The following is a 24,769-nucleotide window of genomic DNA, read 5'->3' as shown; positions in this document are numbered from 1 at the left end:
TTTAACATTGACCTTCAAATGATATAGAATTAGTTGACTGCCAAAAAGGTAATAAATATATTTGTGGCCAGCCATAGTGATCATCAGAGCTACAGGGAGGAAATCTAAAATGTCACCTTCTTTTGAATGTCATGGTGTCTTTGGTTTGGGGTGGGGGTCTTTTTGCTGGATTTAATTTTGTGAGGCAATAGTTTTAAGGAAAACCTTGAAGAGGAATGGATTTGTAGTTTACCCTTCAGTATTTGATTTTATAATTTAGCTGCCTTTAAGACAAATTTCATCCTTCTGCTTTTGTATGTAGAGATTATAATTCTACTTAATACCATTTGGGGAAGTTTAGTTGGTGATATTTGTATTATTAGAGAGGCAGTATGGTTATATTCTCATTATTGCAAGAAATCCCTCATTCTAACATAAATTTTTTATTGTATTTTTGGTTGGAAAATTCCAGTTTCATTGTTACCTTCTAACATGATTTATTAATTAAACTATTATACTGACATTAATCTAATTCAGTTTCAGTTTTGAAATGAGTTCACAAAACTTTTTATTCTATTACTTAAAAAAACAAAACCTTATCTTCTATACTGATTATCAATTCTAAGGCATAAGAGCAGTAAAGGCTAGGCAATTGGATTTAAGTGTTTTGCCCATGCTCACCCAGCTAGGAAGTGGTGTTAAGGTCAAATTTGAACCCAGGAGTTCCTATCTCTAAACTTGGTTCTCTATCCATTGAGCTACCTAACTGCTCCTACTACTACTTTTAATTTTTTTTAATGGCGTAGTGGATGTTGTGCATATTGTAGCTAATATGGATAAATAAATGAATTAGGAGTCAGGAAGGCCTGGATTCAATCCCACCTCTTATATATATTGGAAGCATGTCCTTGGGTAAGTCACTTTTTGGTATTCCAACTTAACTCTCAAGATTATTTTGTACACAGCTGAGAGTTTGCATTAATATGAGTTTCCCCATTGGGAGTTATTGATATAAGCAAAATTACAAGTTATATTAAAAAACAACAACAAGATTCCAGTTATCTTCTACCTTCAAATCTATAGCAAGTGTTATTTGTCTCTTTACATCTTTGCTTTTTTTTTTTATCAATTATCATGTATTTAAATATCAAAATTTATGCCTCTGAGTTGTAGAACCTATTTTTTATATTCGTAAGGTTGCAACTATCTCCCTTTTATATGAATGCATAGATTTTCTCTATTACATGAACATTTTTTAAAAGGATTCTTAGAAAAGATTTTATGTATTATTATAGAAAATAAATTCACATACCATTTGTATATTTTGAGCAATGCATGCAGTTACATTCCGTTTGTTTTGGGGTTTGTTAGCATGGAGTAGCATAAGAACACTTGATTAAATCATTGTGTATACCTACAACTTTCTAAACCATAAAGTATTAATTATCAATTACAACAAGAACAGAGATTGGACCTTAATTTATGAATATTGGGAATTCCTTGGTAAGAAAAATCTTCTACCAATTCAGGTTGGCTATTTGAGGTCTGAAATAGTTGCTCTGCTTCCCTGAGATCATATAGCTTTTATGCATCAGAGATGGGACTTGGATCCTCAAGTCCTCCATTTTCAGAGGCCACCTCTCTGACTAGTGTGCCGTTTTGCCTCATACCAGCTATAACAATAATAATAATGCTTAAATGAAATGCTAAAACAGAGGAAATAAATTTTACCAGTGTGAGATATTTTATTGTTTAGTTTGGGGCATTATTGGCTATTCAGTAAAATCTATGTTCTTCTTCCTTTGGTTATTTCCTTCATTTGTCCATTTCAGTATAGATCTTAATGACAGCTGCTTGATTGATCTTGTCAGTTACCCTCATTACTTGTGTGTTCAGGGATGCCACAGAACCAGAATAAGCCATTTTTTGCTTAGAAATTGCTTTTTAGAGAGGACCGGAATTCACTGGCATTTCCTCCATTACTTCTCTTTTGCAAAGGCACCTGCAGGATAGAGAGTATTGGTGTCACTCTGTTGGATCTGGGAATCATATAGAACACTTGATACACACACACACACACACACACACACACACACACACACACACACACAGGCTTTGACAGATTCGAGCCCTAAGACTCCAAGTTTCAGATGACATCTCTTCTTGAATTCCCCTTTCCTATCTTACCCATATTCGAATATAGTGAGACCTTATTTACCCCTTTGAAAGTACCTTTGAAAAGTTGAATTTACACTATATTTGGGCACTTCCAGCTTTGAAACCATAAGTTGTGTATTGTGCACCTTGGCATATGTAAAAAGCATGGCTATCTCCTGGGGCAAATGGGAAATGCCAATCAAACATCTTTTTTTTTTTTTTTTTTTTTTGCTGTTCCATCAAATGTCACCATTAATACTAAAGACACCAAATCAGTGTTAATTAAAACTACTGGAAATGAGAAAACTAGAATGACTGTGATGCATATAGTTACGGATGATAGGCAAAAACTAACTCCTTATGTAATTTTAAGATGTAAAACACTACCTAAGGAAAAGTTACCATCAGAAGTGATCTGTGGTAGACAAGAAAAGGGATGAATAAATGAAGAACTTGTGTTAGATTGGTTGAATGTGGTCTGGGATAGGCCTCCAGGTGGGTTACTGCAGCAGAGAGGAATGCTCCTTCTGGACTCCTTCAAGGGTCACCTAACTGACAATGTGAAGAAGAAAATTGCTGAAATGGCCATGGACCTAGGTGTTATTCCAGAATGAATAATGTTGGAATTACAAGTATTAGATGTAGTTATTAATAAGCCATTCCAAGATCTTTTGAGGAAAGAATATAGCAAGTGGATGTTGGTCAGAAACTATGAATTTACTCCATCAGGAAAAATAAAGAAACTGTCGGTCACTGTATTAGGGAACTAGATCAAAACTACTTGGGACAAAATGGTTTTTCTGAAAGAAGACGGTGATAGGGATGAATCAGATGGTGTTTTCACTTCAGGAGATGAGGAAATAGAAGAGGAAGGAGAACATGATTAAATATTCTAAGATAGTTTCTCACAAGAACCTATAAAAGTAAAACATACTTAATAGAAGTGTTGACATTAAAACTTATTTAACTTGTTTTCAGGACCTTGAAAAATCTTCAAATATGAAGTGCCTGCATTATTCACGAGTTAAGAGAAAGTTGTAATTTAAAAGGAGAAAATAGAATGGGTGTTTCCTCTTTCTGAGTTACCCTTCAAAATACCAGGATCGTACTACATTTGGAGTTATATTATATTTAGTAGAAGTTGCTTCAGTTTTTCTTATCTATGAGTCACACTGTCTTCTTTCTTTCGATAGTCACATTATCTTTTTGATTTTGTAATTTACTTACTCAATTGACCCTTTTCCATACTTTCCTTCTTGTCAGTTTTAAATTTATTCTGGCTATAATATTACCTTTCAGAAATTATGACATATATTAATATCACTGCAAAAATGTGTACCTTGAGAACATAATGATATATTCTTAATGGTTGAAAATATTTTATTTTGACTAATACTGCCTTTTAACATTATTAAACTATTACACTAGCATTAATAGTCCAGTTTTAATTTTGAGAAGAGGTACCTAACAACCTCTTTTTCTATTTTAAAATTTTTGCAGTATAGATTGCTCATTCAATGATGCTATGCTTTCCTTTTGTTAGTATAAATTTCAGAAATGCCCAATAGTTTCTTTACTAAATGTTATGAACAGTAATTTCCTTACACCATAAATAAATTCTTCTTTTTTGATTGCTGGTTCTAATTATCATCATGGTATAAAAGCAGCTTTGTGTTAAGAAGGTCTGTTTGTGTTTCCATTCAATGATATTTCTTCCTGTTCTCTTCTAGAGATTTCTCTAACTTGGTCCTTAACCTCATTTTCAGAAATTATTTAGAATTTCTATTTATTTATTTTCAAAAGGCTCAATATACATGAATAAAAATGACATGCTTCTGCCCAGAGGACATTCTTCTAGATTTGGCACATATGATGTCATATTCTTGGTGACAGGATGGGTTTTTGAAACTGGAAGGAGAAAGCAATAGATTTTGGCTTAATGTCCTTAGAAAGTTGTATTATAGTAGATGGTCCTTCAGGCCAATTCCTTTGTGAGTGAAGATAGATTAGTGTAGTGGTGGAGAAAAAAGAGAAAAAAAAATGGCCTGGAAACAAAAGCATCTGTTCCTGGCTTAATCACTAACTGTAAAGGGATTTAGATAAGATAATCTCTAAGGTATCTTCTAGAGCTAGAATGTTATGCTGTTTGTCAACAATAGAGAAAGAATACTTTCCTAGAGTGAGTCATATAGAAGGTATGCTAATTACTAAGGTAAATTTAAATTTTGAAGAGACTCTTAATACTTGTTTTATAAAGGCAAACATATCTCTAAATAACCAAAATTGAAGTTAGAAAGATGATGTAACTAAGGAAGAATACTATAATTTAAAGAAAATATTTTATTCAAGTTCAGTTCCCAGTAGGTAGTTTTTCAGATCCCATACTATGCCAGCAGGAATTTCCATAAAAATATCACACTGACTCTTCCAGTCTAATACCTCTATCTGAAATTACAATTCCTTAAGAAAAAAAAAAAAGATAGGAAAGATAAGAATGGAAGTACTTAATTTATATTTGTAGCTAGGTTGATTATTTTGAAGAGCTTATGGATTTCTTTGACTTTAGTTTGAAGATAAATAAAGTTAATGTTTACTATCTTGATGAAATTTGAGGTGAGGAATCTTTGGAATGGGAAAATTAAAATGATGAGTAGAATAGGAATATAAAAGAACAGAATTATAGTGTCATGATTAGAAATAGATAAATGTATGAATTTTTTCCCTTCTTTCCCTTTTTTATTTTTTTATTTTTTTATTTTTTTTAAACCCTTACCTTCCATCTTAGAGTCAATACTGTGTATTGACTCCAAGGCAGAAGAGTGGTAAGGGTAGGCAATGAGGGTCAAGTGACTTGCCCAGGGTCACACAGCTGGGAAGTGTCTGAGGCCAGATTTGAACCTAGGACCTCCAGTCTCTAGGCCTGGCTCTCAAGCCACTGAGCTACCCAGCTGCCCCCACTTCTTTCCCTTTTTGAGAAATATTTTGACCCAACCTTTACATTATGAAATGTGGTGCTAAATCTGGAGATTACCTCTAGAAATATAGTTATGGAAAAAAGAATAGAACATTTTGGTAGCCTGCATTGGTTATGTTTTTAAAATAGAAAATGAGATTTTCGTTAGTGATTACCTAAATTCATAAAGAGAAACAGACTGGTTTTCAAAGGGTTATTTTATAAGTTTTGTGTCTCTGATAGGTAAGCTTATAGGCATTAGCTTGTTATTCAAGCTTTGGCCCTTTTCTACATAAACTGGAAAAAAAATCACAGTGCCCTTCAAAAATTAATTTAGTGTTACAAATGTGCAGATGTCCTACTTTCTTTGAACTGATGGCAAATAAGGACTCAAAGAGGCTTATTCCTTGGGTCTTTTGTTTGGTGCCTTTATACCATACCCATAAGATTTTCTCCCAACCAACAAGCCTAGGTCTTGGCTCACTTGGGCACCCTTCAAGTTTCAAGGTACCACTACTTTGTTATTCTTTCTTGATTACTCAAATCTCAAGTCTTTCTTAGAGAGAAGGATTCAGACTTTGCTTCATCTCACCTTTTGACAATCCCTGTGAAAGAAGGATTTACTATCAAGTATTCTAAGGGATCCTTGTGGAAAGTTGAAAAGGTTAACAGGTTTATAGTTTGCCAAGGTCTGGGAATTGATTTCTGATCCTTTGTTAGGTATAGGGCTTTCCTTTTCTCTCCGTAGCTCCTTCTTGACTAAAATTTCCTCCCTTCAGTTGTTGTCTTGATATTAACTCCATTTTAGTTCCATGCCTATGGAACTGGCTGTTATAAGCTCTGCAAAGTCAATGAACACTTGCTACAATAAAATCAATAAATTCCTATTACTGTGCTAAGTGCTGTGGATTCAAATAAGAAATGTCATTGCCCTCAAGTAGCTTACATCTTAATGGGGGGAAGAAAATATACAAAAGGAAGCTAAAAGAGGAGATAAGACTATTACAGTGATCCCTTGCTATTTTGAGGTTCACTTATCACAGTTTCACTGTATCTTCATTGTATTAATACCTTTAAAAAAATCTAATTTGGTATCACAGAGTTTTCACTATATCACGGATTTTTGCAGATGAATACTATACTGTACACAGTGGAAATGCAGTATGCCACTGCTGCTTGTGCAAGTTTGCCAACATGATCTGCTACTTCTCAGATTTTTCACCTGTCACAGTCGTCTCTGGAATGTAACTCCCAGAATAGGTGAGGGATCACTGTACAGGATGCCTGACTTGTGGGGCATGACGTTTCCTGGAGTTAAAACCAAGGAGAACTGCTTATCACAATTGAAGAAATGGTTGGAAAATTCTGAACCTTCTGTAAATAAGACTTTGGGAAATTTTTTGGTCTACCTTCTAGACTTCTAATTTATAGGGGAGAGGCAACTGAGGAAGTGCCAAATACCAAAGCTAAAGCAATCTCCATGATGCTTCATGATTTCTGATGAGGAACTTAACCTGGGGGAGGCATGACACATGATGTTCTCTTAATCATAGAGGAGCCATAGTAGTAGAGTGCATGATGAGACATTCTCTCTGTCTGCGTGTGTGTGTGTGTGTGTGTGTGTGTGTGTGTGTGTGTGTGTGTGTGTGTGTGTGTGTGTGTAAGGGACAAGGTGGAAATTTTTAACATTTACTATCATGTTTGTAATGGGTTTTGCTTTTCTTTTGTTCTGTGGTGAGATTATTGGTGGTATGAGGGAGTGAGAAGGTGAATTTTAGTTGATTAAAAGAAAATTTAGAAAAAAATCTCCTGCTCTTAGCAGCATATGGTCCTGAGAGCTATTGAGGTCTGAAGAATGTCCTCAAGTAGTTATAGTGGGTTAGAGAAGGGCATTTTCATGACCCGTGGAGGTTAAAGTTTTGATGATCTACATACATATTAAAATTTCTGAGGAATAGAACAAAGAATGGTTTAGAAAAGAAATCTGTGAGTTTAGTGCTAACTTCATTGAGGAAGTTGAGAAAATGGTCTTCAGGGAGGTAGATGTCAGTAATAATAATGGAAAGGGGTTTTACATGATTTTCATGAACTTCCAAAGAAGAAATATTTTTATAGAATAGGTAGAAGAATAGACTGAAAGATGGTATAGAAGAAATCCCCTTCTTAGCTTTCAATGGTGAAAAGAAATGAAGAAGTTAGTTAGGAAAGTTAGTTAGGAATCTTAGGGCCAGAAAAGATTTCAACTAACACGAAATTTGAGAACAGACCAAGTATTCCAAAAATTCTCCTGAAATACATTAGGTAATAGATAAACAAGATTAAGGAGGAATAGAGATGAATCTAGTCATATTAGATGACTAGATATTTAAGGTGATGAGAATTAGCATTATGGTTTTGTATGACAAAAGGTATAGTAGAGTAGCAGTTTGTTAACATTTGCTGGTAGGATAATGTGGTTCAGTTACTTCCCAATAAAAAGGGGACTCAAAACAGAACAAATAAATTTAGAGAACGTTAATTTGGAATCAAATGACCAATCAGTAAATAAACATTTATTAAACACTTGCCTGTGCCAGGCATTCTGCTAAATGAAGGGATACTAAGAAGTAGTAATGATGAGGTACTTTGAGGAAATGGGATTGAATCAGGAAATCAGGGCTCTGGAGAAGGCTCTACTGCTAATTAATTGGCCATATGCTCAGAGTTAATTTCTCTGGGAATCAGTTTCCTTATTTCAAAAATGAGAGAAGTGGACTACCAATATCTCTATTTCTTTTTTTTAATTCTTTTCTTCTGTTTTAGAATTACTACATTGGTTCCAAAGCAGACCAGTGGTAAAGTCTAGGCAGTGGGATTAGGTGACTTGTTCAGGGTCACATAGCTGAGGCCAAATTTGAACCCAAGACCTCTAATCTCTATGCCTGACTCTCAATCCACTGAACCACCTAACTCCCTCCTTTCTATATTCTTTTAACTCTAAGATTGTATGGCTATGAAATATTGTAGGATTATGTCTGTACTTTTTTGGAGCCTTGGACCCTTCCAAATATATTGACTGTAGATATTTTAAATTTGATTGGGTTGCCTCTTTTTTCTTGAGAGATGAAGTTGAGTCAGTGAAATTTTTACAATCATTTAGTTCTGAGGGGATTTGGGGGAATATTTTGGGGATCTTAAAATCATGTATGTTATATTACTTGGAAAACTCAACTGCACCTATTGATCTTTCTGGGCTCACTAGAGCTCTGTCAGGGAAAAAGGACTAAAATATCATAATAAATATGTGGAAATCATAATAAAATATGTGGAAAATTCAAGCACACTGCCTTGGTCCAGAGCCACATTCCTAGGCACAATAACTAATCATGTCAACCAATAGGACATACCACCTTGTGAAATAATACACAGATATTGTGATTCTGTTACTGTGACATACTAAGGTGAGGCTTTCATTTTGTGATGCATAGCAATAGGAAACTTCATTGTAATTCTCCCTGTGCACCTGTGTGTAAGAGGAGGTTTCAGAATGAATACTGATTTCTGGCAGGTTCAGTACTCCTGAGTCTCTCACTAATCTAAAAGTAATTCCTTGATCTACAAGTCACTGAACACGTATAATAAAGGGGGTAAATGGGAAGGAAACAAGTTTTACTTTAAAGCTCTCAAGACAAAAATGACTTTTCAAAAGTATGTAAAACACCTTGAACATTACCCTATAAAAAGTAATAAAAATTCAAGCCCTAAACCTTAGAAATGTTTTTGTACCTACAATTATTAATGTAAAGAAGATTTGCCTGGATAAACATTTCTCTGCATTTCTCTTTGATTATAGTACTAAATCCACAACATTAAGCTCTCTTTGCAAACAAAAAAGAATTTTATTATGGTCAAAAGAAAATCAAGCTGATGAAACACTAGCACGAAAGCCCTGGTGATGGAAATCTGTAATTCATTACTAGTATCCTATAAAACCTCATTCTTTACTAAGATAAATATTAATGGTGCTGGTTACTGTCATTAAAGTTCCACTAAATCTCATTTTATTAGAACATTGACTAGCTCTCCTCAGGGAGAATAATTTTTTAGTCATTGTTTTCTAAGAATTGAGTGAATATTTGAATTTCCTCCTCATTGTGGCATTAGTATTCTACCTAAGTCAAGGAAAAACATGCACACACACATGCACACAAAGACACATGTATAAGAATGTGTTTGTGTGTATGTGTGTATTTATGTTATAAATATAGTTGTTTTTCAATCATGACTAATTGATGTCATTTGGGATTTTCTTGACAAAGACACTAGCATGGTTTTCTGTTTCCTTATACAGCTCTTTTTATAGATGAGTAAACTGAGGGCAAACAGGATTAAGTGACTTGCTTAGGATCACACAGATAGAAAGTATCTGAAGCCAGATTTGAATCTGGAAGATGAGTCTCCCTGACTCCAAACTCTAACCACTTCACCACCTAGCTGTTATGAGTTTATGCATATATGAAAACACATGTATCTCTGTTCATATAAAATAATACACCTATATATGCATCTTTATAAAAGAATATATACATATACACACTCCCCTATCTACTCTTACCAGGAAATTTTTTCTTGATGGTTAAATCTTTGGACTAATAGGCTTTTAAAAAAGTAACTATCCCATCTTAAAAGGCAAATTTTGGACCTGGACTGTGCTGGAAATTTTAGGGAACATATAAAACATAGCTGTGCTTAATATTAGCTTGTGGCTAATAAGACTAAGGAACAGTGAAATGATTAAAGATCAATACTTAGACCACTGTAGAACAGGAAAAATGTTTAATAATAATAACACATTTTGAGGTTATAATGTCATTTTATAGAACAGTTATAGAACTGAAGTTTTAAAACTTGAGTTTATAGACCACTTTTCCATCAGACAACTCTGCGAACCAGAGTGTAAAAGCATCATTATCTCCATTTTAGAGGAGATAAGAAATCTCCAGCTCAGAATGGTTCAAGGGCTTCCTTAGTAGTTGTGCTATGATTCTTAAGAATTGAAGGGAGGGTTTTGAAACCTGATCTTCTGACTCCTTTGCTCTTTTTGCTAAATGCCTACCTCAATCATAGAACTTTGATTAGTGTTCTATAAGTTCTATAATTGTTTCGTGTGTGTGTGTCTGAGACTTTTAAAAACCACTTTTCTTGGTTTTAATAGTAGAGTCTTTCCTTTGTTGATTTTCTCCAATTTAGCCTTCATTTAGCTTTAATTAGCTTTATTTAGCAAACAGTTATTTGCATGCTGTCTCTTGCATTAGAGTGTGAGCATGTTGAAGGCAGGACCTTTTTTTTTCCTTTTCTTTGGATCCCCAACTCTTAGCACAGTCCCTGTCACATAGCTATGATTCCTTGTTCACTGACTGCTTCCTGATTGTCTTTAAACTCTCTCCACTATTGCTTCTTACAGACAGAAGGGCGTAAGATAGGTTTTAGGAGAAGGAGTTAGAATTAGGGAGATGATGTTTGAGCAGTGTATTTTTGCCACAGGATTAAAGGAATGAGTTCTTATATGACTTCATGGAAGTATGTGAGCATTTAAATATCTGGGGATTATTCATTATTTGGATTATCTGTGATGATTCCCTCTCTCTCCTGGTGCAAATAATCTAGAGCTGGTAACATTTTTGAGAATCTGGTGAGTTGCAGAGGAAGCTTGCCAAATTGGTTGTCAGAGAATCATGCTATTCAGGGATCTGTCAGTGTGACTTTTTAGTCCTTTGCATTGATAGTTTTTAGTTTAACTCTTGCAGAGTAATCTTGAAGTCAGTTAAAAAATACTTAATATCAGTCTTTGAAAAAATATTTGTTGGTACCTTTGACTTTTCTATCACCCATATTTCCCAGTATATTTCTTACTCCATGCCTATAGAGTAGTCTTATTGCCAAATATAAAAAGGAGAGACAGAAACAATTCAGCAAAACCAAACAACATATTGAAAATGTTTGACCTTATAAGCCTTAAGACAAGCCCTTTATCTTTTCTCCCTTATCTTTGCAAAGAACTAAGGGGGAGGTTTCTTTTAAATTCCTTCTTTGTGGCCTAGCTTAATAATTACAATTTTATACAATTTTAATTTTATTTGTTCTAAGGGACCATTTTCAAGTAAGTGTGTCAGAGGCTATTTTAATGTAAGAAAACTTAATTTTTTCTTATTTCTTTAGTGAATTCATTAGCATAAATCTTTCCAAAATAGGAAATTACATGGATAGCATGTGGGGGAAAAAGCTTTGGGAAAACCAAGATATCTTAGAAAAATGGATATTTCTTATTTTTTGTCCAGGAATGTGCCCTAATTATGAACTTTACAGAGACATAAAAAGTATTATTTAGACTGCTATAGTGTTGTTCTTTTAGTATTAATATCTATAGATATTTCTAAATTAGCTCATAAAATGCTATGCTCATCATTCTGGGCTTCAATAATTGTTTTGCTTGGTCATGTTAGCTTTGTGATGATAATGTATTAAAGGTTATGTAAAACGGAATTGTTGAGTTTGGAGACTATATGGCTAAGGTGATTGAGAGAAAATATAACTCTGCCTTTTAGCTCTTTTTTACTTTTTTTTTTTCCTGAACTGATAGTGACTCTTTAGACTTGCTTCATTCATTGAACTTTAGGGGTGATCATTTTCAAAAGCTTCTAATCAAAGTAAGTAATAAGTCATTACCCATTAAGATGTCTAAATTTTGGAGCAATAAATGAATGAAAATGACTTGTCAGTCCTATTCCGTGCAACCACTTAATCAGTAAGTATCTGTAAAACACCTACAGTGTGTATGACACTGTATAAGACATTCAGAGCAATAGGTTGGAACCCAGTGGAATTCAATATTAGTTAATAATGAAGGCATTCTTTCTTAATGTCTTATAGGCTTACGAAAATAGCTTAAAATCAATCTATTTGAAAATATATGTCCATGGTAAATGATGATTTATGCAGCATGTTAGATAATATTTAAACTAATGGGTTAGTTCTATTGCTTGTCTTCTCTCCCCTTCCCCTCTCCTCCCCCATGGGCAAATTGTTAGATTATTTTTTTTTCAAGGTTGCCCAGCAAACTTCTAGTTATCATTTGAAAGCCATTAGTATAAGTTATCTTTTGAATTTGATTCTTTCCTTTTTAGTGGGCTAAGGGCAGTAGGATAAGGTAGGGAGGGCAGAAAGCATTTGATTTGTAAATCAGTAATGGACATCTAAAATAGTCTATCTGGCAAAACATATTTTCTGGTTGTCTTCAATCTGATCAGTTTTATTATTTGGAAGTTTTTCAAGGTCACACTCTAGGTATTTGAAGATGGTTAAACTACAACATTTCCTTTGAGAAGATAAAGCCAGACTTGAGAGATAGGAAAGTGATATAATGCAGGATATAGTGCTTCATTGAATCAGTAATGTAATTTTGGTTTGTTTTAGAAGATTTCTGTTTAGTGTGCAGATGGATTTTTCCCTATGTGTATGTGAGCCATAGTTATCAATTTAAACCCATTCTTTCAGAATAGAAATACTATCACCTTTACTGGGGACTTTTCTAGAACAAAAATGAACATAAAAATGGAAAATTGAAAATTAAATTCTTTTCCATGAGTTTCCATTGATCATGAATGTATAGTTTAAAAAACGTTTCATTCTTAAGTTCTAACAATATAGACATGTAAACAAGAAGAAGATACAAGATGTACAGTAAATAACATTTATGTTCATGATTCTAGTGTATTTTTAAAAAAATCATGCAGTAGCGTGGTGTTTAATATAGGAGTAAGCTGAATCTCAAAAACTTGTTTGTAAGTTGGGCATTTGTAATTAAGAATTCATTTTCTCCTAGAATCATTGTTAGCAATGACAAATTTCCTTAGTTAGCACACATGCTAATTTATCCCACCTCGTGTGTGTTTTTTTGAGTATTGTATTTCAGTTATATTTATTTGTTTCTATAGCTATAATGTAGTATATGTTTAAACTCAGGGTGCTAGTAATGTCTCCTTTTCCTCCTCCCTTAACAAATACCCTCAAGTGGTCTTTGGAGTAGAAGGAAAATATGATTATCTTTCTTATAGTATGGAGAGAACAGGCCATTGTTGTTAGATGGGGTAGGATGTAATCCCTACCCATAATTTCCTTGCTGCCATGCATAATGGAACATTAGACAAGAACTCAGGGGGATTCAGTGTTCATGAATAATGAGGTTAGTCCTGCTTCTTCTGATGATTTTATAAAAATACTTTATGTCATTGTATTTGCATAGAGCCCTGTACCCATGTATCACTGATAATTTATGTTATGTTTCATATCCAGCATGCTGGACTTCAAGTTACAACAGTTGAGTAATGTCTCTTTGCAAGTTAAATCATCACAGCCAAGTGACTTCTCTTTCCGAGTCTCAGTTTCTTCCTCTATAAAATGGAAATAAGAAATGTTACATCTCCCCACCTCATTAGGTTTTGTTGTTTTTATGAAGAGAGTGCTTCAGAGCCCTGAAAATGTAGCATCAATACAAGCTCTCATTGTTTTAGTGGTTAGTTATTCTGCTGCCCTTGAGTGGCCAACTAATGTTCCCTTCTCTTTTTAGGAAGTCATTTTTTACTCGGGGAGAGGAAGATGCTTTTTACTTATACAATAGTAATGTAATCTCTAAACCAAGACTGTTGCTTCTTGCATGAGGAAAAGGGGAACTTCTTCAGTAGTCATGTTTGCCCACCAATCTGGTATTAACAAGGAAATTTTACTTTTAAGCTCAATCTTGTGGCCATGTGTTTTACTGCTATAGCTTCCAAGAGTCTTGTGAATTTAGAATCTTCTGACCTGTCCTTAAGAAGTTTGGGGGAGATTATAGCACACAACTGACACTTATATCCTCTGACAAAGGATGGTGTTGTAATGGAGCATACAAAAAATGTTTTTATCTACTTGTCTGTATGTCTGTCATATTTTTGGAAATATTTAATTAAAATGTGCTATCTTTTGCTTGTAATGAGGGTGATAGGTTGAGAGTAGAATGGAAAATAAGCCTAATGTATAATGATTTTGCATATATAGAATTCAGTTTGAATGAATTCTATTTTCTGGGAAAGAAGGCATACATACAGACAGCAGGAAAGTGGCTGAGGTTATGCATGGTTTATGACCAGGGGAGATGACTTCTCTGCTTAGTTTTGACTCCAGAAATATCAAGTCTCTCCTAAAATGGAACTCATCACATGAAATCTAAACATCATGAACACTAATTTAGCTTTGATACTCCTTAGCACCCCTTCTTATCTGTCTCCTCTGATAGGGAGACTGGAAGAACGAGCCATAAATCCTTCTCAAAGCTTACCGTTAAAGTAGGATCCTGCTTTTCCTGAATAACTTCACTTTTCCTTGGCTGTTCTCCTGACTTTTGACACCCAGAATACCTGAGGTCTCTCCCTCTCCCCCCATTTATGCTTCTTTTTCTGTATTATCTTCTCCATAATCTTCATGAGTGCAAGGACTATTTCATTTTCTTGTGTCCCTAGAGCTTAGCACTGTGCCTGACACGTAAGAGATGCTTTCTAAATCTTTTTTGACTGTTGTTTGAGTGCCCCAGACCTTGGGAGAATTAAGAAATAAAAAAAATAGAGTGAGTTCTGCTTCTTGTGGGTTATTTTAAAGGTGATGGAGGAACTATATCATAGGGAAAGCAGATACTTTGGAGATAGTAAGTAGTAGTATTATTCTAATCTAAATATTTTAAATTTAGAGATATACAATGTTCACTGAACTAATTGCTTACTTGAGTGAAAAATTGACTGAACATCTAATGTTTAGCTACCACCACATTACGAATGTAACAAGTAATCAGTTGATTTTTTAAAAAATCAATTAGAACTTTCACGTCTGCCATATTGGTGTTAATGTAATGTTAAATTCTCCATCTTTTCTATTCCCATGGGTAAATTTTTCTTTCATAAACCTGAAGCTCTAGAACTGTCCTCTTTTGTGTCTGATCTTTTTTTTTTTACCATTAGTATTTGCCTTAAGAAGACTTTAATTATTATTTAATTATATGTCATTATATTGATGAGATCAGTGAACTTTGTTCTGCTACTTTTTACCAGAATGACCTTGGGATTCAGTTCCTCTCTTATAAAATGAAGGATTTTGTTTAGATTCTTTCTAAGGTAACTCCCTTCTCTAAACCCATGATCTAGCATATTACAATGTCCTTGACTATAATGGAGTAAAAACATATTCTTTATTTTTATTTTATGAAGATTTTTTCCCAAATAACATATAATTAAAATTTTTCATGTATATTTCCTGAAGTTATAAGATCCCCATTGTCCTTTTCACTCTTTCTACAGATGATAAGTGATTTGATATTTGGGTTATAAATGTATTATCATGCAAAACATTTCTATATAATTCATTTTTGTAAGCAAGTAGTCATAAAAAACCCAAAACACCCAAATAAAAACAAACTCAAGTGAAAAATTGTATGGTTTGATTTGCATTCTAACTCTAACATTTCTTTCTCTGGATAGCATTCTTTGTCCTAAGTCCCTCAAAATTGTCCTGCATCATTATATTGCTGAAAGTAGCTAAGTTTTTCACAGTTGATCAATCCACAGTATCACTGTTTTTACTGTGTACAATGCTCTCCTAGTTCTGCTTATTTCATTCTTCATCAGTTCATGTTCTGAAACCATCCTGTTCATCATTTCTTACAACACAATAGTATTCTGTCCCATCATATACCACAATTTGTTCAGCCATTCCCCAGTTGATGGACATCCCTCAATTACCAATTCCTTGCTACCACAAAAAGAGCTGCAATAAATATATTTGTGCAACTAGATCCTTCCACTGCCCCAACTCCCTTTTAAAAAAATCTCTTTGAGATACATATGCATTGTTTTATTATTCTTTTAGCATAATTACACATTTCTCTCCAAAATAGTTGGATTGTTCACAACTCCACCAAAACATTAATTCCCCAATTTTGCCACATTCCTTCCAACATTTATCACTTTCCTTTATTGTCATTTTGGCCAATCTGATAGGTGTGAGTTGGTACCTCAGAAATATTTTACACTTTTCTAAGTGTGATTTACAACATTTTTTCATATGATTATTGATAGCTTTGATTTCTTCATCTGAAAACTGTTTGTTTATATCCTTGGCCTTTTGTCATTTGGGGAATGGCTAATATTCTTATAAATTTGACTGAGTTCTCCACGTATTTCAGAAATGAGACCTTTATCAGAAAAATTTGTTATAGCTTTCCCTTCCTAGTTTGCTGTTTCCCTTTTAATCTTGGTTGTATTTGTTTAGTTTGTACAAAATCTTTTTAATATAATGTAGTCAAATTATTCATTTTTCATTTTCTAATGTTCTCTACCTCTTATTTGGTCATAAATTCTTCCCTTCACTATCGATCTATCAGGTAAATACTCTCTATTCTCACAATTTACTTATAATATCCTTTATGATTAAATGATATACCCATTTTGATCTTTTCTTGGTATAGGATAGGGGGTGTGAGATATTATTCTATATCTAGGTTCTGCTATATTATTTTCCAGTGTGGTTTTTGTTAAATAGTGAGTTGTTATCCCAAAAGCTTGGATCTTTGGGTTTATCAAATGCTGGATTGCTAAGGTCATTTACCCCTACTTTGTTCCATTGATTCACCAGTTTAATTCTTATCCAGTCCTAGATTGTTTTGGTGATTACCACTTTATAGTACATTTTGATATCTGCTAGTACTAAGACACATTCCTTCCTTTCATAGTCATGGTCTTTTGTTCTTCCAGATGAATTCTGTTATTTTTTCTGGTTCGTTAAAATTGTTTTTTGTTAGCTTGATTGGTATGACACTGCATAAGTAAATTAATTTAGGTAGAATTGTCATTTTTATTATATTAGCTTGGCCTAGCCATGAGTAATTAATGTTTTTTCCTATTGTTTAGATTGAACTTTATTTGTGTGATAAGTGTTTTGTAAGTGTGTTCATATAACTCCTTTTTGTTTTGACAAATAGATTCCCAAGTATTTTATATTGTCTACAGTTATTTTAAATGGAATGTCTCTATATCTTACTGCTGGACTTTGTTGGTAACATATAGAAATACTAGTTTTAATACTAGATTTAAGTGTTTATTTTGTATCCTGCAGCTTTGCTAAAGTTATTATTTCAATTAGTTTTTTTTAGTTGATTCTTTAGGATTCTTTAAGTATAACATGATATCATACACCAAGATTGATAGTTTTATTTCTTCATTCATTCATTATTGCTAAATCCAGCATTTCTAATACAGTATTAAATAATAGTGGTGATAATGGGCATCCTTGATTCACCCCTGATCGTATTGGGAAGGCTTTTAAGTTATCCCCATTGCAGAAGATTCTTCCTAATGGTTTTTGATAGATAGTAATTACCATTTAAAGAAAGGTACATTTATTTTCTATGCTTTCTAATGTTTTTAATAGGAATGAGTGTTGTATTTTGTTGAAGGCTTTTTCCCCCATCTATTGAGATAATCATGTGATTTCTGTTAGTTATTTCTATGATCAAATATACTGATGCTTTCCTGGCATAAATCTCACCTGGTCATAGTGAATGATCTTTGTGATATATCGCTGTAGTTTTTTTTAACTAGTATTTTATTTAAGATTTTTCATTGAAATTCATTAAGGAAATTGGTTTGCAATCTTCTTTCTCTGTTTTTATTCCTCCTTGCTTAGATATCAGCACCATATATGTGTCGTAAAAAACAATTTGGTAATACTCCTTTGCCTAGTTTACCCAGAAGTGTATATGGTATTAACATTAATTCTTTTTTAAATGTTTAATAGAATTCACTTGTGAATCCATATGGCCCTGGGGTTTTTTCTTTGTGAGTTCATTGATGGCTTGTTCAATTTCTTTTTTCTGAGATAGGACTATTTATGTATCCTATTCCCTCATTCGCTAATCTGGGTAATTTATATTTTTGTAAATATTTATCCATTTCACCTAGTTTTCATCTGGTTTGGTAGGGTGCTGTTATCTAATATCTCATTTCTTCCTTTTACCAATCTTATGAGGTAAGTACTTGAAGTATTATTTCCATTTTAATAACGAGAACAACAAGGTTTAAAAAATAGCTTTTCTGAGACTAGTGGTTACTAAGTTCTTGCAAAACTAAGAGTTAAACTGGGTCTGTGTATCTCTGTCTCTCTGTCTGTCTGTCTATCCATCTATCAATTTCCTCAATGTCCATATCCATATTTATGTTATTCATCTCTCTATCTCCATTTCTGTCTTATCCATATATAGTGATCCATTAAAGTGCATTACTTTCTTTTTCTTTTAAAATTTGATTTAAATTGATTTTTAACCGCCCCCCCCCCCCCATGGTTACATGATTCTTGTTGTCTCCATCCCCTCTTGTCATCCCCCTCTCAGAGTTGACAAGCAATTTCAGTGGTTATACATGTATTATCACTCAAATCTTAGTTCCATGTTATTCATTTTTGTAATAGAGTAATTTTTTAAAATGAAAACCCCAAATCATATACCCATATAAACAAGTGATAAATCATATGTTTTCTTCTGGATTTCAACTCCCATAGTTCTTTCTCTAGATGTGGATAGCTTTTTTTCTTACAAGTCTTTCAAGATTGTCTTGGATCTTTACATTGCTTTTAGTAGCAAAGTCAATTACATTTGATTTTCCCACAATATTTCAGTTACTGGCTATAATGTTCTCCTAGTTCTACTTATTTCACTCTGCCTCAGATCATGTAGGTCTTTACAGTTTTCATAAACATCAAGCAGTTCATTATTCCTTATAACACAATGTTATTCCATCACTATCATATACCACAATTTGATAAGTTGTTCCCCAATCGAGGGACATCCCCTCATTTCCTGATTTTTGCCACCACAACAAGCACTGCTATAAATATTTTTGCAACAATAGAACCTTTCCCATTTTTTATTATCTCTTTGGGATACAAACCCAATAGTGGTATTGCTGGATCAAAGGACAGGCATTCTTTTAAAGTCCTTTCAGCATAATTCTAAACTGTCTTCCAAAATGGTTGGATCACTTCACAATTCCACCAGCAAAAAAATGCATTACTTTCAAACACTGTATCAATCTAAACTTTCCCTCACTCCTGCCCCTCTGATTATGCCTCATAGCATATTAATTTAGAAAAACTCATTGTGCTTACTATGTTCTAAATAACGAGGATACAAGTAGATAAATAAAGGGAATACCTATGTCCCTGGAACTTGCTTTCTAATAGGAAAAACAAAACACATGATGGCCAGGCAGGGACAATTTAATCTTGAAAGGGATGGTGATGGGGGCCATAAGGGAGTAATTGGACACTCCCTAGTCTTGAACAATATCAGAATTGATTTGATTATAGTTCCAAAACCTGGAGTAAGAGGAAGTAAAAAGAAAGAGAACAGATTTAGCAGTTGGGAGGGGCCAGCAGGGGTTTATGAGCAGGCTGTGTAAGAGATCAGAAAGATGGGAATAAAGCAATGCATGATTAGGACTTTTTTGAAATAATATTCCAATATATACATCATGCACCTGAGTCTACTACCTATCTACTAAGAGGAGGAAACATTCTAACATCAATGTTTCCTTGGCAAGACTGGTCATTACAATGATTTGAGTTTTGATTTTTACAATGTTTTTTGTGTTATATTTTTTCCATTCATCACATTATACCACTTTTTGCTGGTCATTATGAATATTGTTGTACCAGGGTTTCTTATTCTTTTTTTCCTGTCTTCACTTTTGATTATCATGTTCTTTCCTATGAGCAAGAGAGAGTGCTAGTAGGTCTTAAATTACTCTAGACTCTAGAGTTAGAGAAGAAAGTAAGACAAATTTGGTTAAGAATATAATTACTGCCATTGAGTGGACCCAATTTCTTGATCTGAGTACTGTTAGTGTTTTATCTTTAGCTCCTTAGTATAATGTATGCTACTGGAAAAAATGATTATTCTCCATGACATGAACCTTAAAGTCTTTGCAAAATTTGATCCTGTGGGTAACCATTCATGTCTCTCATCATGAACAAATTTTTCCACACTTTAAGTCCATTTTTATTTCCCTCTTATTATGTATTTTACATATTAGTTTCATAAAACTGTTATTGTCCATATAGCAGAAAGAGAACAAAAATTATAGCCAGAAGTTGTACTTAACCTCAGCTTTCTTTCCTACTAGTACTTTGACTCTAGATAAGTCATTTAAGCTTCTGAGCCCAGTTTTCTCATCTATTGAATATGGATTGCAATAATTACACTACCTTCTTCACAAACACGTTTAAGCATAGATTGCAAAGTGGTGTTTTGGTGTTTTAGGATCTGCCCATTCAGTTTAAGCACACTACTATTCAAATTCTTACCACATTAAAATTTGTTTTCTTGCCTTTGAAGTCTTTGTTCATATAGTTCAAAATTGTTTTTAAAAACTTTACAACTTCTAACAAGGATATTGGCAATAATTTCCAATAATGAATCTCTCAATGAGGTTCTTCCAAGTGGTATATTCTATAGTGAGTGTGGTTTTGTCTTGCACACTTCAGGAAAGATTCAGATTGGGTGATTCTGCCTTACAGTATCCCTTAATTCTCATTTCCTTCTGAATAAGGGAAATTAGCTTTCAGAGCTTAATATTCAATATGAGCCCAGCAAATTTAGATTTATTGTTTACATTAGGGTTATAAAATTATAAATTTTCTTATGCAGAAACACTTAATGACAAATAGTTTTCTACAGAATGCTATATCTCGTCATTAAATTAGTTCCTCTGTTAAAGAAGACACCGTGAGTATTTCCTAAAATGTGCTGTTCATATATATGACTCGAAAAAATGTAAACATACCTAAAAATGCCTCAGGGCCTAATTATGGTTCTGAAATGGAAAACAAAATCATAGCTTTACACCTTGAAGGAACCTCCTAAATCATTCTTAAATGCCTTTATTTTACCACTGAGAAAGCTGTGACCCCAAGAGTTCAAGTGACTTGTCAATGATCACAAAGACAGTACAAAGAGAAATTATAAGAAAAATTAGGGAGACAATTTTAGAGAATAATTCTGCAAACAATTTCTTTTGTTTGTAAGTATTTTCATAGAAACTATGAAGGATAGAATTGAGAAAAATGTCTTTCTTTAATTTAGTAGGAATTTAATGTCTTTTTAATTTAATTAATTTCACAGCTTGAAGATGCAATGGCTAGAGTACCATGCCTGGAGTCAGGAAGACTCAACTTCCTCAGTTCTAATCTAGTTTCAACTATTTACTAGCTATGTTACTCTGGACAAATTACTTAATCCTGTTTACCTCAGTTTCCTTACTTGTAAAATGAGCTGGAGAAAGAATTGACAAATCTCCCGATTATCTTTGCCAAGAAAACACAAAATGAGTTCTGGAAGAGTTGAATACTACAGAGACGAGAAAAAATTAATTTTTGGGTACTTATGCCTAATAATGTATACCAATGTGTACAGCCATTTGTATATTTTTTTGTTGTTGTTGACACCTTCTTATGGTTCTGAAGTTTTATAACTTCAGAAAAACTAACTGGAGAATACTATTATGTATATGTAGGTTCCTAAGAACTTCTAATAGCAAATTAGGACCAAATGGATTCCAAACATTGAAATAGCATAGAAGATATGATTTGTTGTTCACCTATTTTGTATAATCTTTAATTCTATTTTGTATTTGTGGAGTTTTGTATGTGCATTATCAGAAACAAAATAAAACACACAAAAACCAGTTGTACTGTTAATTTGCAAGACCTGGTTTATTACAAGACACCTTTTTGTTTCTTTTGGAATAGAAAGATGAAAACTACCGAAGCCTCCCACGGGATACTAGTAACTGGAATAACCAGTTTCAGAGAGATAATGCTCGCTCATCATTGAGTGCCAGTCATCCCATGGTGGACAAGTGGCTGGAAAGGCAAGAACAGGTAATAAATGTTATTATAGGTGTATAAATCGAAACAAATACAAACTGTTATATTTATATAATATTTTACTAGTTTGATAATTTATTCCATATCTTTCAGAAACATCTTTTAATCTTTCTATTTGCCTTAGTGATACCAAAAAAATTTAATTCTCAAAGAAACAAACTTTATGTAAGAATTTGTTGTCAGCATGTAATATTTCAATTCTGTAGATAAATTCCTGAGAGGACCTATTTCAGAGATTTTGATTTCTCACCAGCTTAACTTTCTTTTTTATGCTGGCAGTAGTGAGGAATAAATGGAATTGTGTTCTTCTGATATTCACAAGGCACAGATAACTGCTTGATATTATCAATAAAAGAGTAAAGTGATGTTTTCTAATACCTGCCATTCAGACCTAATGTCTTATTTCTGAAATATGAGATTATATTGTTTTTGAAACTATTCCTGATTTTAATGAGGAGGCGGAGTTTTCTTTGAGCTTGTAAATCACAATTAGAGAATAAGAAAATATTGAATTTATAACATTGTGGTGTCTTCTCTTTTATTATATAGTAAATACTACAAGAAACTTCTGGCTGATACACATATTGGAGTTATTCGTGAATTTCAGTTAATGATTAGGATAGTGAAAAATAAAAGTGGTTTTCCTGTTTTACTTTGCCCTGTGACTATAAGACATAGTATTTCCTTTCCTAGTATTATTATTAATTATAATTAAATAAAAGAAAAAGTTGCTTTTTCTAAAAAAAAGATTCTATCATCACTACTATTTAATTTTTATTATTGCATTTTCTTTGGATAAATGTACCAGCAGTATGGCAGTAAGTTGCTATAAAAAGGGTAAAGTGTGTAAGTTATGGTTCAAAATATTAATATTCTAGAAGACTAGATTTTAACCCATTTGGAATATTTAATTTACTTTGAGTTTTAAATGGAATGCTGTTCAGAATGGTAATACTTGTAAAATTTTAAGAAGAGAAATATCTCCCTCAAACGTTCCAAAATTTAGACAAAGAAAACTACAGACCAATCTCCTTAATGAACATTGATTCAAAAGTCTTAAATAAAATATTAGCAAAAAGATACCAGCAAGTGATCGCAAGGATTATTCACTAAGATCAAATGGGATTTAGAACAGGAATACAAGGATGGTTTAATATTAGGAAAACCATCCATGTAATTTACTGTATCAATAACCAAACCAACAGAAACCACATGATTATCTCAATAGATGCAGAAAAGGCCTTTGATAAAATACAACACCTATTTCTATTGAAATCACTAGAAAGTATAGGAGTAAATGGACCTTTCATAAAATCATAAATGGTATATATATATATAAAACCATCAGCAAAAATCATCTGCAATAGGGACACGTTAGAAGCCCTCTCAATAAGATCAGGAGTGAAGCAAGGATGCCCATTATCACCTTTTTTATTTTACACTGTACTAGAAATGCTAGATTTAGTAATTAAAGAAAAAGAAAAGAAGGGATTAAAGTAGCTAATGAGGAGACCAAGCTATCACTCTTTGCAGATGATATGATGGTCTACTTAAAGAATCCTAGAGAATCAATAAAAAGCTAGTGGAAATAATTAAGAACTTCAGCAAAGTTGCAGGATACAAAATAAACTCACATAAATCATCAGTATTTCTATATATTTCCAACAAAATTCAGCAGCAAGTTAGAAAGAGAAATTCCATTTAAAATCACCCTAGACAATATAAAATATTTAGGAATCTATTTGCCAAGATAAACACAGTAATTATATGAACACAACTACAAAACGCTTTCCACACAATTAAAACTAGATCTAAGTAATTGGAAAAACATTAACTGCACATAGGTAGGATGAGCTAATATAATAAAAATTACAATCCTACCCAAATTAATTTACTATTCAGTGCCATACCTATCAAACTACCAAGAAACTTTTTTTTTATTGAATTAGAAAAAAGTGTAACAAAGTTCATCTGGAAGAACAAAAGATCAAGGATATCAATGGAAATAATGAAAAAATGTGAAGGATGCGGATATGATTGGGGATGTTGACTTTAAATGATTGCCCTATTGCAAATATTAATAATATTGAAATAGGTTTTGAACAATGTTCCATATAAAATCCAGTGGATTTGTTCCTTGACTCTGGGAGCAGGGAGGAAAAGGACATGAATCATGTAACCATGGGAAAATATTCTAAATTAATTTAAAAAAGCAAAATGAAAGATGAAAATTTTCAAAAATTTAAAAACGTTATATTCATTTTTTTAATTTTTAAATTTGTAAAAAATTTGTAAAAAAATGTAGTTTTTGTTTGTTATTTGGTCTTTAATTGAATAGGTACTTTCTAAGCAAAAGGAGCTAAATTAGGCCTGCATACTAAGCAAACCTTTCAAAAATGCTATGTCCCCCTTGTCTTTGTTGTTTTTTAAGTGATTTTCTCTGTACTTTTTTTCAAGATACATATTCCTGTAGTTAAAGAAATGTATACTCACACCGTGTCACATAGCATTTAAATTATATTAGGTGATTGATTCCAAAACCTTAAAGCATACTTCTCTTAGTATTTAAAAAAAATGATTCTAATCATTAAATTTAATGCTAATGAGCCTATGTATACCTGGAAGAGCAGGAACTTTTGGTTATTTCAGACCATTGCAATTAATTAGACTGAAAACTCTTTA

General features: G+C 33.0%; 1 protein-coding gene across 11 annotated transcripts in view; it reads left to right on the top strand.

Annotated features, from left to right (window-relative positions):
* The window catches only part of PARD3 (par-3 family cell polarity regulator), a 756,723-nt gene that overhangs the window by 368,109 nt on the left and 363,845 nt on the right, over positions 1 to 24,769 (top strand). For 9 of the 11 annotated variants that reach the window (XM_044677679.1, XM_044677682.1, XM_044677677.1 and 6 more), the window contains exon 5: positions 21,950 to 22,081. The exons of the other annotated variants lie outside the window; for them this stretch is intronic. In XM_044677679.1, coding sequence (XP_044533614.1) covers positions 21,950 to 22,081 — 132 coding nt within the window. The remainder of the gene's footprint in view (positions 1 to 21,949; positions 22,082 to 24,769) is intronic. 11 annotated transcript variants of the gene reach the window in all.

Source organism: Gracilinanus agilis, chromosome 5, assembly GCF_016433145.1.
Source record: "Gracilinanus agilis isolate LMUSP501 chromosome 5, AgileGrace, whole genome shotgun sequence".
NCBI classification, from domain to species: domain Eukaryota; kingdom Metazoa; phylum Chordata; class Mammalia; order Didelphimorphia; family Didelphidae; genus Gracilinanus; species Gracilinanus agilis.
The sequence above is the reverse complement of the archived record's forward strand: the minus strand, read 5'-3'. Positions and strand labels throughout refer to the sequence as shown.